This window comes from Rana temporaria, chromosome 7 (genome assembly GCF_905171775.1).
Source record: "Rana temporaria chromosome 7, aRanTem1.1, whole genome shotgun sequence".
Taxonomy (NCBI): Eukaryota; Metazoa; Chordata; class Amphibia; order Anura; family Ranidae; genus Rana; species Rana temporaria.
In genome coordinates, this window is record NC_053495.1 from 37,104,109 (window position 1) to 37,118,999 (window position 14,891).

Consider the following 14,891-nt stretch of genomic DNA (forward strand, 5'->3'; position numbering starts at 1 on the left):
AACCTTGGCACCCCAGATGTTTTGGAACTACATTTCCCATGATGCTCATGCAATCTGTAGTGCAGTTGAGCATCATGGGAAATGTAGTTCCAAAACATCTGGGGTGCCAAGTTTGCCATCACTGGTATATGAATTCCAGGGCATGTCTTCTGTAGCATTACATATAAATAAAAATATATGCAGCCCTGCGATGACATAAGGGGCCACATACAGAGCCCCCCCCCCCCCCCCAATACCTTGTATGTTGACCATCATTGGTTTAAAAACCCAAAGCCCCTTGCACACAGGGCTGTTTAGGAGCAGTGCATCCTTTACAGCATTTTAAAGGTCCCAGAAAGGACAGATGCAGCTTCCAGCCCAGCTGCAAACAGCCTGTCAAAGTCTATGGCAGGCCGCAGCTCAACTGTGATGAGCAATGTACCAAGTGGTACCGCCGTTTAGGACCCTGTGTGGCACTACACTGCCTTAACTACAGAAACTTGAACGGCCATCAAACTAAACAAATTCAGACACATTTTATGGACACCTCTGAATCGTTTACGCAGTTGTCAGTTTTACTACAGTTTTTATGACTACCCAGGTATCTGTCTGCCTTGTTTCCTGAAGTATGGCAATGTCTAAGAGCTACAGATTAGAGATGTTTGGTGATAAGGCAAACCAGTCTGATGAAATCTAGAGAGTCAGATGGGGTCTGAGCACCTCACAGGCACTTATACAGTCATCAACTTGCTGCACCTGTATCAGGTACTATGTCCCAACAGACGGGCGTGTTCATAAATGACAAAATTAGTCATGCTGCCTACAGCAAACAATCAAAGATCAGATTTATTTGCAAACCACAAAAAAAAAAAAAAAAAAAAAAAAAAACACACAGCAGGGATCTGACTAGTTATACAGGCAACACCCCCCATAAACTTTTAAATCAGCTCCATTGATCTTGTTAGGCATCAGTTACACGGGGCGTATGAATTTGTCCATTCCCACTTTCTGTGGGAAACATCTTTTCTATTTATATGCCTGGACTCATACAACATCTGCTGAGACATTGATGAAGAGGGTGACAAGACCACCAACTGAGTAGTGCAATGCAGGGCAGTGTAGTGTAGCACAGAGTAGCAGTGGTGGCTCGTGCATTGTGGGCGCCGACATTACCACATAGCCCCCGTCCCCCCCCCCAAACACCGCCCTTCCTATCCATGCACTTGGCCGCTTTCAGGACACCGGGCACATGAATTACAATTGCGGGGATAGGCAGGGGGTGTGTCTTTTGAAGCACCCGATTAGACCTCTGGCTCTAATAGGCCCACAGATCCAGCATCACCACCCAGCATCAATGCTGTTCCACCCTCACAGCCGCAAATGCTGCTTTGTCACAGATGCAGCAGGCGGGCGAGCAGAGAGATTACATCATCTCTCACTGCCCACCCTTACTCTGGGACCCAGCCAATGCAACGACAATGCAAGTGACAAGCTGCATCTGGTAACAAGAGACATGCCGCATCTGGTGGTAGACTAGTGACGGTGGAAAGTGACAAGCTGCATCTGGTGGCAGGTGATTGTGGTAAGTGACACTCAGGGCTCCCACTGATTCTGCATTATGGGGAGTTGAACTATTTAATATTACAATGTAATAGAAATAATGCACTGCAATTATTCTGACACCACACCAACCATGGTGTTGTGATGACTGAAGTGCTAACACCAGCCATTGCCCCAACAAGGCAGCCATGAAGGCCGCCTCTATCGCCGCCCCTCGGGCTTTCACATTGAGAATGCTGGGCAGGATTTTTTCAGGCGGTAATTAGGTGCTATTTTTAGTGCTAAACCGCCTAAAAAAAAAAAAAATCCTCAGTGTGAAAGGGGCCTAAGGCTTCAAACAAATCTAACAGAGAGATAGCAGCAACATTAGAAGTGGCCAAATTAACAGTTTGGTACATTCTAAGGAAAGAAGCTCAGCAACATAAAAAGGGTGGACATCAACAGAAGACAACAGTGGTGGATGATCGCAGGATCTTCTCTATGGAAAATAAAAATCCAATTCACAACATCCAGACAAGTAAAAGACACTCTCCAGGAGGTGGGAGTATCATTTTTTAAGTCTACAAGAGAAGACTTGACGAGAGCATTGGTGTTTATTGATGATGAGACAGAAGCAGCCGGATGAATTTTGCAGTGTTTAGAGATACACGGTCAGCCCAGATTCAGCCAAATGCAGCAAAGTTGATTGGACGGTATTTCACAGTACAGATGGATAATGATCCAAACACACTGCAAAAGCAACCCGGGAGCTTTTGAAGGAACAGAAGTGGAATATTCTGCAATGGCCAAGTCAATTACCTGATCTCAACCCAATTGAGCATGCATTTCACTTGCTGAATGTAAAACTAAAAAGGCAGAAAGACCAACAAAGATCAACTGCAGTTAGAGCCTGGTAAAGCATCAGAAAGGAGGAAACCCAGTCTTTGGTAATGTCCATGGGTTCCAGACTTCAGGCAGTCTTTGCCAGTAAATGATTCTCAACAAAATATTACAAATGAACATTTTATTCATGATTATATTCATTTGTCCAATTATATTTGAGCCCCTGAAAATGGGGGGACTGTGTATAAAAATGGTTGCAGTTCCTAAAATTTGTAGTTGATATTTATGTTCAACCCCTTGAATTAAATCTGAAAGTCTGCACTTCAAATCCATTTGGATCGTTTAATTTCAATTTGAGTCTGGTGGCATATAGAGCCAAAATTGAAAATTGTGCCTGTGTCCAAATATATATATGGACCTAATTGTACGTGTTACACAACATCGACGTGAAGGGGTTAAGTGATAAATTCACCTGTCATAAGATGTTACACCCATATTCGGGATTTAACATGTTGGGATTGCCACATCCCCATACCTCCCACTATCGCCCCAACCCCCCCCCCCCCCCGCCGCTGTGGTAGTCAGGGTGCCATGGGCAACAGGGGCGCCGTGCGGCCATCACAACTTGCAGAATGTGAGTCGCAGTCAGTTACTCACATGATCATCACAGGAGTCCGCCTCCTACAAGTCACAGCAGCAGGCGCTGCCAGGTCCCCCTGCCCTGGGACTGGTTGAAGAGCAATGCATCAGCTGCGGCACCTGAAAAAAAATGGCTGCTGCCGGCCCCGATAGGCACACTGCGCATGCGCCGCCGCTGCTCGGGAAAGCCCGAAAACGCTTGAGAAGACGGCGCATGCGCAGTGGTGTCTAAGCGCCGGGCGGCACCATTTTTAAATGCAAAGCTGCACTGTCCACCGAAAGGTAAGTCACACTGAGCCCCTGGCCCTGCATGCATCTACTTTTTCAGATAAAAAGAAAAAAGAAAAAGTATTTACCTTTTATAGCCAGCCTACACACAGAAGGGGAAGAGGATATAAGGGACCTCTTTGTGTATGTTTAGGTGACCAGAGGTGAGGGGTGAAGATGGGGGGGCGCCACAGGATTAGCTCGCACAGGGCGCCTGAACACCTAAGGCCGGCCCTGGTGGTAGTTCATTAAAAACTACAAGTCAAAAGCCGCAAAGGGCCTGCCGGACCTTGTAGTTTTCCCATGCAAGAGCACTATGAATCAGTAACGTGGCTTGGGGGGGGGGGTGGCGCCTGCACAGCTGGGTTTTTTGAAAATGTTGGCAGCCAGTAAGGGGCGGGGAGAAGATTCCAAGGTAGCGGTCAAAATTTTCAAAAAGCGCATTTATGCAGGCTCTGCCTGGGGCTGTGAGCGCGGTGGTCATTCATTCAGTCAGCATGCATCAGCTTTCTCATACGAGCAAGCCGACACACTGACAGATCTGCAGGAGACCTGCATGGCACCAGCAATCTGCTGATCGCTGATGCAATGATTTACAGGCTCCTGCAACAACAACAAAAATGCACATTTTTTTTGTTTGCAGGTAAAACAATGTGCATTTATTATAATTTTTTGTGAAAAAGGTGAACTTCTCCTTTAAAAACAGAAGAATGAATCTAATTTTGTTAAGAGGCCTCTCTGAGAAGCTTCTACTCCTATCAGGCAGACACAGTGCTGAAAGAGGTCATTTAACACTGACAGCTATACAGAACAAAGTCCAACTCGCAGTACAGTATTCACATCTGCTCGTAGACTGTGGCTTCTTAAAGTGACCCTGTCACCAGTGTTACTTGTGTACAAATGCCTACCTGCTAATAAAAATGAAAGTATATACTCAGCATTTATTTAAGTGCTGCCGCTCCACTTCAAGTAGCCCACATCCCTAGGTGTGTGGAATATCAGTCTCCCCAATATGCACTGTGGTTTCTCCTGCACTGCCTCCACCGGAGAATCTTGGGAACATCCCCATTCATCATAGCATACAGCAGCAGCCCTGATGGGGGGAGACTTTGGCCCAGATTCTTGTAGACGCGCCTATATATAGGCGGGCGTAGCGCATCTCAGATACACTATGCCGCCGTAACTTAGTGAGGCAGGTCCCGTATTCACAAAGAACTTGCGCCCAAAGTTACGGCGGCGTAGTGCAACTGTGCCGGCGTAAGCCCGCGTAATTCAAAAGTAGGCTGGTGTGGGCGTGTTTTATGGTAATGAATAGTGACCCAACGCGATTGACGCTTTTAACGAACGGCGCATGCGCCGTCCGTGAACGTATCCCAGTGCGCATGCTCAAAATTACGCCGCAAATAGTCAACGCTTTCGACGTGAACGTAACTTATGTCCAGCCCCATTCACGGACGACTTAAGCAAACGACGTAAAATATGACGCTGTTCGTAGGTTTCCGACGTCCATACCTAACATGACTTACCCCTGCTTTATGAGGGGTAACTTTACGCCGGCGTATGTCTTACGTGAACAACGTATCTTGATACGCCGGGCGCACGTAGGTTCATGAATCTGCGTATCTAGCTAATTTGCATATTTGACGCGGAAATCTACGACAGCGCCACCTAGCGGCCAGCGTAAATATGCAACTAAGATAGGACGGTGTAAGAGACTTACGCCGCTCGTATCTAAGCCGAATTTATGCGTAACTGATTCTAAGAATCAGGCGCATAGATACGATGGCTCTCATTCGGACTTACGACGGTGTACGTGGCGATACGCCGTCGTAAGTCCTTTGAGAATCTGGGCCTTTATTCCCCCAAAATCTGCAAACTCTTACCAGCCCTGGCCTGTATCATCAATTCTCTAGGATCCCCAAGAGCGTAATCAATACCCCAGGAATGAGGGTGAATAAAAAATAAAAAAAATGTTTTTAATAAAATGCTTTTGGAGTAAATATATATTCAAAGATGGTTTTCAATTTAAGCTTCATTATTATTTAGTTTATTCAGCATAAATTGGAGCTTAGTTATGTAGCATGAGGCTGTATATTCTGGAATATTAAAATGTTTGTTTGTTAAACTCATTTAAGCTCTGCAAGCCGAGATAACATGCACTACATTGAGACATTCACACAATTTCACAGTAACCATGAGATAAAACAAAGTTCAGGAATATTCCTTTATCCCATTGTTTTGCAAAACTATGTACACTACAAACTGTATGATTGAATCGGTTCAGATATCGCTGTTTTACTAACTTGACAGCTTATTATTCTAAATCGGAAACATCAGGCTAGGTTCACACCATCTTTGCATGCGGCTCACAGCAGGCGTCCGATGCGTCCCTGTTCACCGTTTCAGGTCCGATCACAGCCCAAATTTTTGTCTGAATTCGGACCTGAAATGGACCAAAAAACACCCAGGGCTGTTGTGCAAATTTGCACTGGGGCCGCAGCCGAGATAAGTGAACCAGCTCCATAGAGAGCCGGTCAAAATCTCCTGCCATTGCAAATTGGATGCGGGGAACCCAGCCTTATAGATTCTAACTACTTCTAACGTCCATCATGGCAGCTCCTGTATCCAATCACCTGCTGCTGCCACGTCCCTCACCTTGTTGTGTCACTGCCACATCACCAGCCCTCTCATTAAACTGAATGGGACTGCCAGTGAGTCAACAGCGGGTCAGAGAAGGATCCGCTTCAGGACAGAGATGACAGTTGCTCTTTAAAAATTATGATTTCAAATCCAGTTGATTTCTCTCTCTCCCCTCATTGGCCCAGACACCAGCAGGAGCCATTGGCTCCCGTTGCCATCAATCATCCCAGCCAGTTAAGGCGGGAGCTGAACCATGCTCTGTGCATCTATGAACACACAAAGCCAGCTCAGGTGCAAACACACACACACAGAGTGCCCCCATAGCAAGCTGCCAAATCATTGCACAGTACAAAGCATAACTTTTTTTTAATTGTAAAAAACATTTTTAAATAAATGTAAGGTTTACAATCATTTAAAGGCCTCATGCCTTTTTCCTGCTGCTCCTAGGGGCATCTGCCAGTAAACGCCCCTGTATGTTAGTGCATGTCCACGCACACAAAGGCGTTTAGAGGAGTAAAGGCTGCTTTCACACTATCAGCGTGGGGGGCCCAGTCTTTTTGCTGCACTTTTGGTCGCTAGCGTGGTACTTTTTAACCCTTTTCTAGACGCTAGTGGGGGTTAAATTGCCTGCATATCGCTGCTGCAGCGGCAATTTGCCAGCGCTGCCCATTGATTTCAGTGGGCAGTGGCAATTTAGGAGCGTTATATAAAGATGCGGCTAGTAGGACTTTTTTTGGGTGTCCTGCCAGCGCATAGTTGCCAACATTTGTCCAGGGACACTTTGCAGCACAGCTATTAATTACCACACTCACTTCCCCGAAGCTCCACCCACTCCACATAATCTTCGCCAGGCGAAGATTATGCGGAGCGGGTGGAGCTTCGGGGAAGTGAGTGTGGTAATTAATAGCTGTGCTGCAAAGTGTCCCTGGAAATTTTTTTCAAATGTTGGCAACTATGCCAGCGCACCGCTCCAGTGTGAAAGCCCTCAGTCTTTCACATTGGAGTGAGAGGAGAGGCGCTTTACAGGCGATATTTAGTGCTATAGCGCCTCAGTGTGAAAGCAGCCTCAGGCAGAAATAAACCCCACAGGTAATGTGCCCAGGAGCAGCAAAGTTTTGTCAGAAAAAAAAAAAAAAACTGACACCTAAATGTGTGTGTAAGAGCACTTAAGTGCTAGGCACATTTAGCGCTTGAGAGGTAATTAATTTTAATGCCAAGAACTAAATTATTATATTGATGCGCCTAAACGTGTTACACAAGTTTACAATCGTGTTTTCTGTCAAAACTCAAAAGATAGGATTCTAGGAAAGTCAGCAAAATGTCCAGCGTGCATGAGGCCTAAAAAGTCAAACCTGGTATTCTCAGCTCCCTCCCCACAGAGAAAAGTTCAGTCACACAGTTTTTGGCGGTAAGAGATAATGATTTCTTTATCGCAGTCTCCAGTGTCAGAACATGACTGCGCTCTCACACAAGCGTTCAGTGAAAGTGATGAAGGATTTATCTCTGTCACCGCTTCCACTGAACAATATATCAGCAAACATCAACACACCAGGCCTTTCTCTCATCTCATCCACGCTTCAAGTACCTCACAAATGGTTTGCAAAATATTTGCAGCAGAGTGACTCGTTTTAAAGCGAACCTTCCATGTTAAATGAAAAGGTCCACTTTTTTGAAAGTACTCTGCTGTCCAAGCCAAATGGCTTTAACGTGCCTATGCAGTTATAGAGGGGATACATTTTTAGGGCTGGGGTTGCCCGCTTGGCACCATGTTAGATGTTATCTGTCCTAAACATGCGTGTCACATGGTCTTAAAAGGTGGACCTAGACTTAAAATTTAGGAAAATTATCGCTTAGGCCTCTGGTTCACACCTATGCATTTTTAGTGCTTTCTGCATTTTGAACTACAGAACGTGTTCCATAGGAAACCATGTTAAATGGACTGCAGCCTAAAGCCTCATACACACGGTACGATTGTTGGCCAACCGATCCTCTGATTTTTGTCAAATGGGCATGTGCCAGGTTCTTGCCTTGTACACAATTGTCGTGCCACAAACACGAACGTAGTGATGTACTACGAGGAATTTCAGCTCTTAAGTGACACCCTTTGGGCTCCTTCTGCTAATTTCGTGTTTGGCGAGCTTCGAGTCCGAGAATGTGCGTTTGTACTTTCGACTTTTGTGACGGATTTGTGTACTGACCATATTACAAAAAAAAACACAAACACAAACACACACACACACACACACACACACACATGGAACCTTTGTCCGCCAAAAATGTACTAGCCTGCCACCCAACATTTGTTGGCTGAAAATTGGACAACAATTGTCAAAAGGAGCGTACCCTTGGTAAGAATTTAAGACAACAGTCTGTTGACAAACAATCCCTTGCCAACATTCGTATCGTGTTTATAAGGCTTTAGGCTAGGTTCACTTCTATGCGTGTTGGAAACGCACACAAAATGACATGCCTTCCCAACACACACAGAAACATACTGCCCCTTGCCAGATGCAAATTCATTTTTAAGTCCATTCATTTTCAATCGCAGGCCCATGCATCTATATACGTCGACATTCACACACGCGCTAAAGCACCATACAGTTCGGTGCAGTTTGTTTCTTGAAAAACAGTCATGGGACTTCTTTTCCATGTCTCCCGTTGAAATTAATAGTCTTGCCCTACATCCAACATGCATCAACACACTGGAAATGCCGTACAAGATCAGTCGCACCTGTAGGTGGCTTTGGTTCACATATATGCGGGGCCGGTGCATTTTCAATTCAGCGGTTCAGGTGCGAACTTGAAACTTAATCGCACCAGAACCGCAACGAAAAACACACAGGACCCTTTTTTAAATGTGCACCACCACCGACGTGCATATATGTGAACCGGCTCCATTGAAAGCCAGTCTGGTTGGCATATATGTGAGCCGAGCTGTATGTCCGTTTTCATTGCAAATACAAAAAGCATTTGTTCAATAGTTCAGGTGCATTTTTTTTATGCAAATTTGCAAGGCTCAGGACCCGATTTATGTCACAGTTGCGATTTCAGTGCTCGCCAATAAATAGTAGATAAAGGGTGTCAACTCTTGTAGTAGGAGAGCAATCCGTACGGAAATGCTAAACTGAATCCTGAACACAGCTGAACACATTTGCGATTAAGTCCTGGTTCAGATAGGTGCGTTTTGATATGTCAAAACCGGTTTCAATTGCACCGTCCTAATCAATGCGACGCTGAATTTGCAGCACTGCATCATTTTCAAAAAGCAGTTTCTGTACTACTTTTTGTGATTTCGGGGTGAGATTACCATTGACATCTGTGCAGAAACCAGCACAGAGGTCTATGAAATCGCCAACGAAATCAGGAATGACATGCGAGAGTGAAATCGTGATAAACTCGCATGGCTTTATTCCTGCAGCTCAGTGTGAACCAGGGCTCAGAAGCATTCCTATAGAACCCAAGGAATGCACACCTGAATCACAGGACAGTGCTCAAAAAAATGTTCTGGTGAAATTTTTTAATATATTTCCTCTTTTTCAAACGAATAACAGACCGAACGTTTGCTCAATTAAAAAAAAAAAAAAAAAAAAAGTATGCGGGAAGGTAGTAAAATTATTTCAGCTTCCATCAGTGGCCTCTTAACACAGGTCTTTTGTATTATGACAGCTGACCTTTAAAAATCTTGCTGGCCACAGGATAAACGCTGCAGAATTCTACCAGCACATAAGAAGGAAAGTCAATGACGTAGGGATTCCCCTTGCCACATTCCAGGTTTTTTGGCCTTTGCCATCATTTGTTTAGCTCCACTTCATACAATCGCCTTGCATGCCTCCTGTTACATACCATGTCTAAACATCAGTAGACAACGCCAAAAAAAGTGAACTTTAACCCTTTCCAAGCTAAAAGCCATCTCGAGCCAACATTGAAGCAGAGCAGCACCCAGCTCAGCTTCCTTCTACCTGTGCGCAGACCACACCCTGCCTCACCTGCAGACGTTTCCCGCACCCTTCGTACAACACATAGGACAAAGGCCTTGTAATCATTCCACACATCCTCTCACTACATAGAAGAGCCAAGTGTGACACCGGCAGAGGTCACAGGGCTGCCCTAACAAAGCAGCAGGTGTGCGAGGAGCCTGGCCTACCACACATACCTGTCTGATCACCGGGCCAGGTGTATAGAAATTCACAACAAGCACACAGGTACTGGAGTGTGGAGCTCTATGGATCAATAGAGAGCACACTGGCGTCACTGGGAGTATATTAATACTTTATTGGATCACCAAAACCTTAATATATACATGTTAGTATAGGCTGGGTTACAGGAATCAAACATCGCAAAAGGTTTATAAAAAGACAATAACTCATTGACAGAGCCCATACACTATAAACCTGGTATGTCATGGAGTCCAGGATATTGTCCATTGTTCACATCCACAGCGCTTCTAAGGCTAGGTTCACACTTGTGCATGCCATGCATCCCATGTTTACCTGGGCACGCCAACCCATTCATTCAAATAGGCTGCCTAGCCCCGTGAAAGAAAGTCCCTGCAATACTTTGCAAATCGCAAGCCCAGTAAAACGCAGTTCTCAGTGCAGGTGCAATTTCCGTTGCGGGCGGCATGCCATTAGGATTATTGGCACCTGCCTCCAGGTCCCACTTTTCACTATGCAGGTGGTTGCAGCTGCAAGAATTTGTGTCGGTCCTGCAAGTGGCACCACCCGCACAGGTGCGATGCAAGCCTAAAGGCCTTTCTCCATGCAGTTTTTTTTTACCAAACGCATTTAGACGCATCAAGCGCTTGGCCATTTATTAATTTTACTGACCAGAATATGAATTTATTCTGCCCATTGAAAAATGAATGTTCAAGCGCTTGATGCGTCAGGCATTTTTTAGCTTCAAAGCGCTCCTCTCCCGTATGCGCTGGCTTGTTTTTTTTTCCTGCCTGTAAATGCCTGTGTGTGCATAGGGGGGAGTCAAAAAGTGGCATTTTTGTCACAGTGTGCATGAGGCCTACAGAGAACTTACGTTGCCTGCTCAATCATTGACCCCTTCCCATTTAATACAGCGTATGCAAAGACCCCACTTATTTGCATTTTGGATACAATTGGGAAGGTTAGCAGCTCTGTCAGGTTTTTATTGCTGTGCGTTTCTGCTGGAGAATCATACTCTCGATTTCAGACCATAGTGAGGAAATTGCATCATTTTGAGTTGTCACTAGAGCATAATGGAGGAGAATCTTCCAGAGGGGGCACACCTGTTCTGAGAGTACTTATTTTTTCTATAGGGCAGGGAAAAGGAGAAATCTTCCCAATTAAAGACAAGCGGTATAAAAGTCTCTCTCTACATTATCCAAAAAAAATTGTTTATATTAGATAGGCTTTAGAAAACAGAGAATGAGGCTCATTAATACAGGTAATCACAATACTGTCAAGAATGTTGGATTTCACATGTTCACACCATGGGGGTGTAAGTGATTCTGGTTTATGCCCTGAACCTTCCCATGAGACTGATACAATTCTATTCCGCAGGAATAAATAAACTTGTGGCTTGGGTTCAACCTTAAGTTCCCGGACTCTGTAGATGATGACGGCAATGACAGAACCCTAGTTATCCTGGCCACCCCTGGACACCTGGAAGAAGACGACCCCACCTACGGGCACCCGGAAGGAGGTGACTCACCTATGGGTATAAGGAAGGAGACAATGCCACCTATACACACCTGGAAAAAAGGTGGCTTATGGACATAACCCACCTATGGGTTCATGGAAGGAAATTACCCACCTATATACCACCTGGAAGGAGACAACCCTCCTGTGGACAACTTAAAGGAGACAACCCTCCTATAGACACAAGCCACCAGTACGTGGAAGGAGATGGCCCACCTATGAATATGTGAAAGGAGACAACCCACCTATATACACCTGGAAAGAGCCAACCCACCTATGGGCCCCTGAAGGAGACTACCCACCTATGGGTATGTAGCAGCAGGTGACTCACTTATGGACTCAACCCACCTAGGGATATGTAGAAGTAGATGACCCACCTATGGACACAATCCACCTATGAATAAGTGGAAGGAAACGACCCACCTATGGAAGCAAGACATCTATGGACACCTAGAAGGAAATTACCCACCTATGGATGCCTGGAAGGAGATGACCCACCCGTGGGCACAACCCACCTGTGGACACCTGGAAGGAGGGGACCCACCTGTGGACACCTGGAAGGAGGGGACCCACCTGTGGACACCTGGAAGGAGGGGACCCACCCGTGGGCACGACCCCCATGTGGACACCTGGAAGGAGGGGACCCACCTACAGAAGCAATCCACCTATGGACACCTGGAAGGAACTGACCCACCTATAGATGCCTGGAAAGAGATGACCCACCCGTGGGCACGACCCCCCTGTGGACACCAGGAAGGAGGGGACCCACCTGTGGACACCAGGAAGGAGGGGACCCACCTACGGAAGCAATCCACCTATGGACACCTGGAAGGAACTGACCCACCTATAGATGCCTGGAAAGAGATGACCCACCCGTGGGCACGACCCCCCTGTGGACACCAGGAAGGAGGGGACCCACCTGTGGACACCAGGAAGGAGGGGACCCACCTACGGAAGCAATCCACCTATGGACACCTGGAAGGAACTGACCCACCTATAGATGCCTGGAAAGAGATGACCCACCCGTGGGCACGACCCCCCTGTGGACACCTGGAAGGAGGGGGACCCACCTACGAAAGCAATCCACCTATGGACACCTGGAAGGAACTGACCCACCTATAGATGCCTGGAAAGAGATGACCCACCCGTGTGCACGACCCCCCTGTGGACACCTGGAAGGAGGTGACCCACCTGTGGACACCTGGAAGGAGACGACACACCTGTGGACACAACCCACCTATGGGTGGGCACCTGGAAGGAGAAGAGCCACCTATGGGCACCTGGAAGGAGAAGAGCCACCTATGGGCACCTGGAAGCAAGTGACTCACCTATGGACACCAGCCTGATGTTCTCCTTCTCCAGGAACTCCAGGGCCACAGAGACATTCTCCAGCTGCATCTGGCTGAAGGTAGGTCTCTGGTGGTACTTTCTGTACATCCTCTTCTGGCTCAGCACCTCCAGCAGGGCGATCAGTCGGAGCCCATCGCTCAGGTCGGTCTGCAGGTTTCCTATTCTTTTGTTGACACATTTCAGGTGCTCGTTACACCAGCGGGTGAAGGTGTTCTGCTGGATCTTCTTCCACGGAGCGTCCTCCGCCAAATCCTTCTCGGTCACCGGCATCGTACAGGAGATGAATGGACGGGCAGAGCGCTGCGATGTGTCTGTGTGCTGAAGCTGAATGCCGCTGTCCCCGGATCGGTTACTTCTGCACATGTGCGACCGGACTCCTCCTCCTCTCCAGGTTCTCCCACCTCGGCTGATCCATTGCTGGGCGACCGGTGCCATCTACTGGGGGCCTGGACTCTACCACGGCCATTGTCACTGCTATGCCTCACTGCCAACTCTACCTCTGTATTCCACCAGTAAAAAAAAAAATAGTATTCGTATTCTTCTTATTATGATTATTAAATTATAATATCATTTTATTATTATTTAAAAAAAAAACACCTGTTATTATTGTTGTTATTATATTATTATTACTATTATTATAGGTCAAAAAATGTGTAATTTAGTTTGGGAGCTGTATCTACACTCTACATTTGTTGATTTAAAAACAATCTGTTTAAAAGTTGTATTATTATAATAACAACAGCAGTAATATTATTATATGGTTATTTTTACTATTATTATTAGTCAAAGCATGCGTAATTTAGCTAGGGAGCTGTATCCCTGCATTTGTTGATTTAATAAAACATCTGATGAAAAACTCTTGTATTATTAGTAGTATATGATTGCTGTATTATTATTATTATTATTATTATTATTATTATTATTATTATTATTATTATTATTATTATGTGGTTATTGTATTATTATTATTATTATTATTATTATTATTATTAATAATAATATTACTAGTTAAAACATGTGTAATTTAGTTTGGGATCTGTACCTCCTGCATTCGTTGATTTAATAAACCATCCGATTATTAAATCTTGTATTATTATTATGGTTACTGATTTTTTTTTTTTTTTAAAACATTTATAATTTAGTTTGGGAGCTGTACCTCTACATGTGTTGATTTTAAAATATTATAAAAAAAAGCAGTATAATTATTATTATATTATAATTATATATTATTATTAATATTTTTATTTTTTTTTTAAACATTTATAATTTAGTTTGGGAGCTGTACCTCTACATGTGTTGATTTTAAAATATTATAAAAAAAAGCAGTATAATTATTATTATATTATAATTATATATTATTATTAATATTTTTATTATTTTTTTAAACATTTATAATTTAGTTTGGGAGCTGTACCTCTACATGTGTTGATTTTAAAATATTATAAAAAAAAGCAGTATAATTATTATTATATTATAATTATATATTATTATTAATATTTTTATTATTTTTTTAAACATTTATAATTTAGTTTGGGAGCTGTACCTCTACATGTGTTGATTTTAAAATATTATAAAAAAAAGCAGTATAATTATTATTATATTATAATTATATATTATTATTAATATTTTTATAATTTTTTTAAACATTTATACTTTAGTTTGGGAGCTGTACCTCTACATGTGTTGATTTTAAAATATTATAAAAAAAAAGCAATATAATTATTATTATATTATAATTATATATTGTTATTAATATTTTTATTATTTTTTTAAACATTTATATTTCGTTTGGGAGCTGTACCTCTGCATGTGTTGATTTTAAAATATGATGAAAACAAAGCAGTATAATTATTATTATAATATAATTATATTTTTTATTATTTTATTAAACATTTATAATTTAGTTTGGGAGCTGTACCTCTGCATGTGTTGATTTTTAAATATGATGAAAAAAAAGCAGTATAA

At 43.9% G+C, this 14,891-nt stretch overlaps 1 protein-coding gene across 3 annotated transcripts in view; it reads right to left on the reverse strand.

Moving 5' to 3' along the window:
• FLNB (filamin B) overlaps positions 1-13,290 on the reverse strand; it is a 295,799-nt gene extending 282,509 nt beyond the window's left edge. For 2 of the 3 annotated variants that reach the window (XM_040359220.1, XM_040359219.1), the window contains exon 1: positions 12,905-13,289. In XM_040359220.1, the coding sequence (XP_040215154.1) occupies positions 12,905-13,289 (385 nt within the window). Of the gene's footprint in view, positions 1-12,904 lie in introns of all 3 variants that reach the window. The other variant, XM_040359221.1, reaches the window with a different exon arrangement.
• Positions 13,291-14,891: the final 1,601 nt, after the last annotated feature.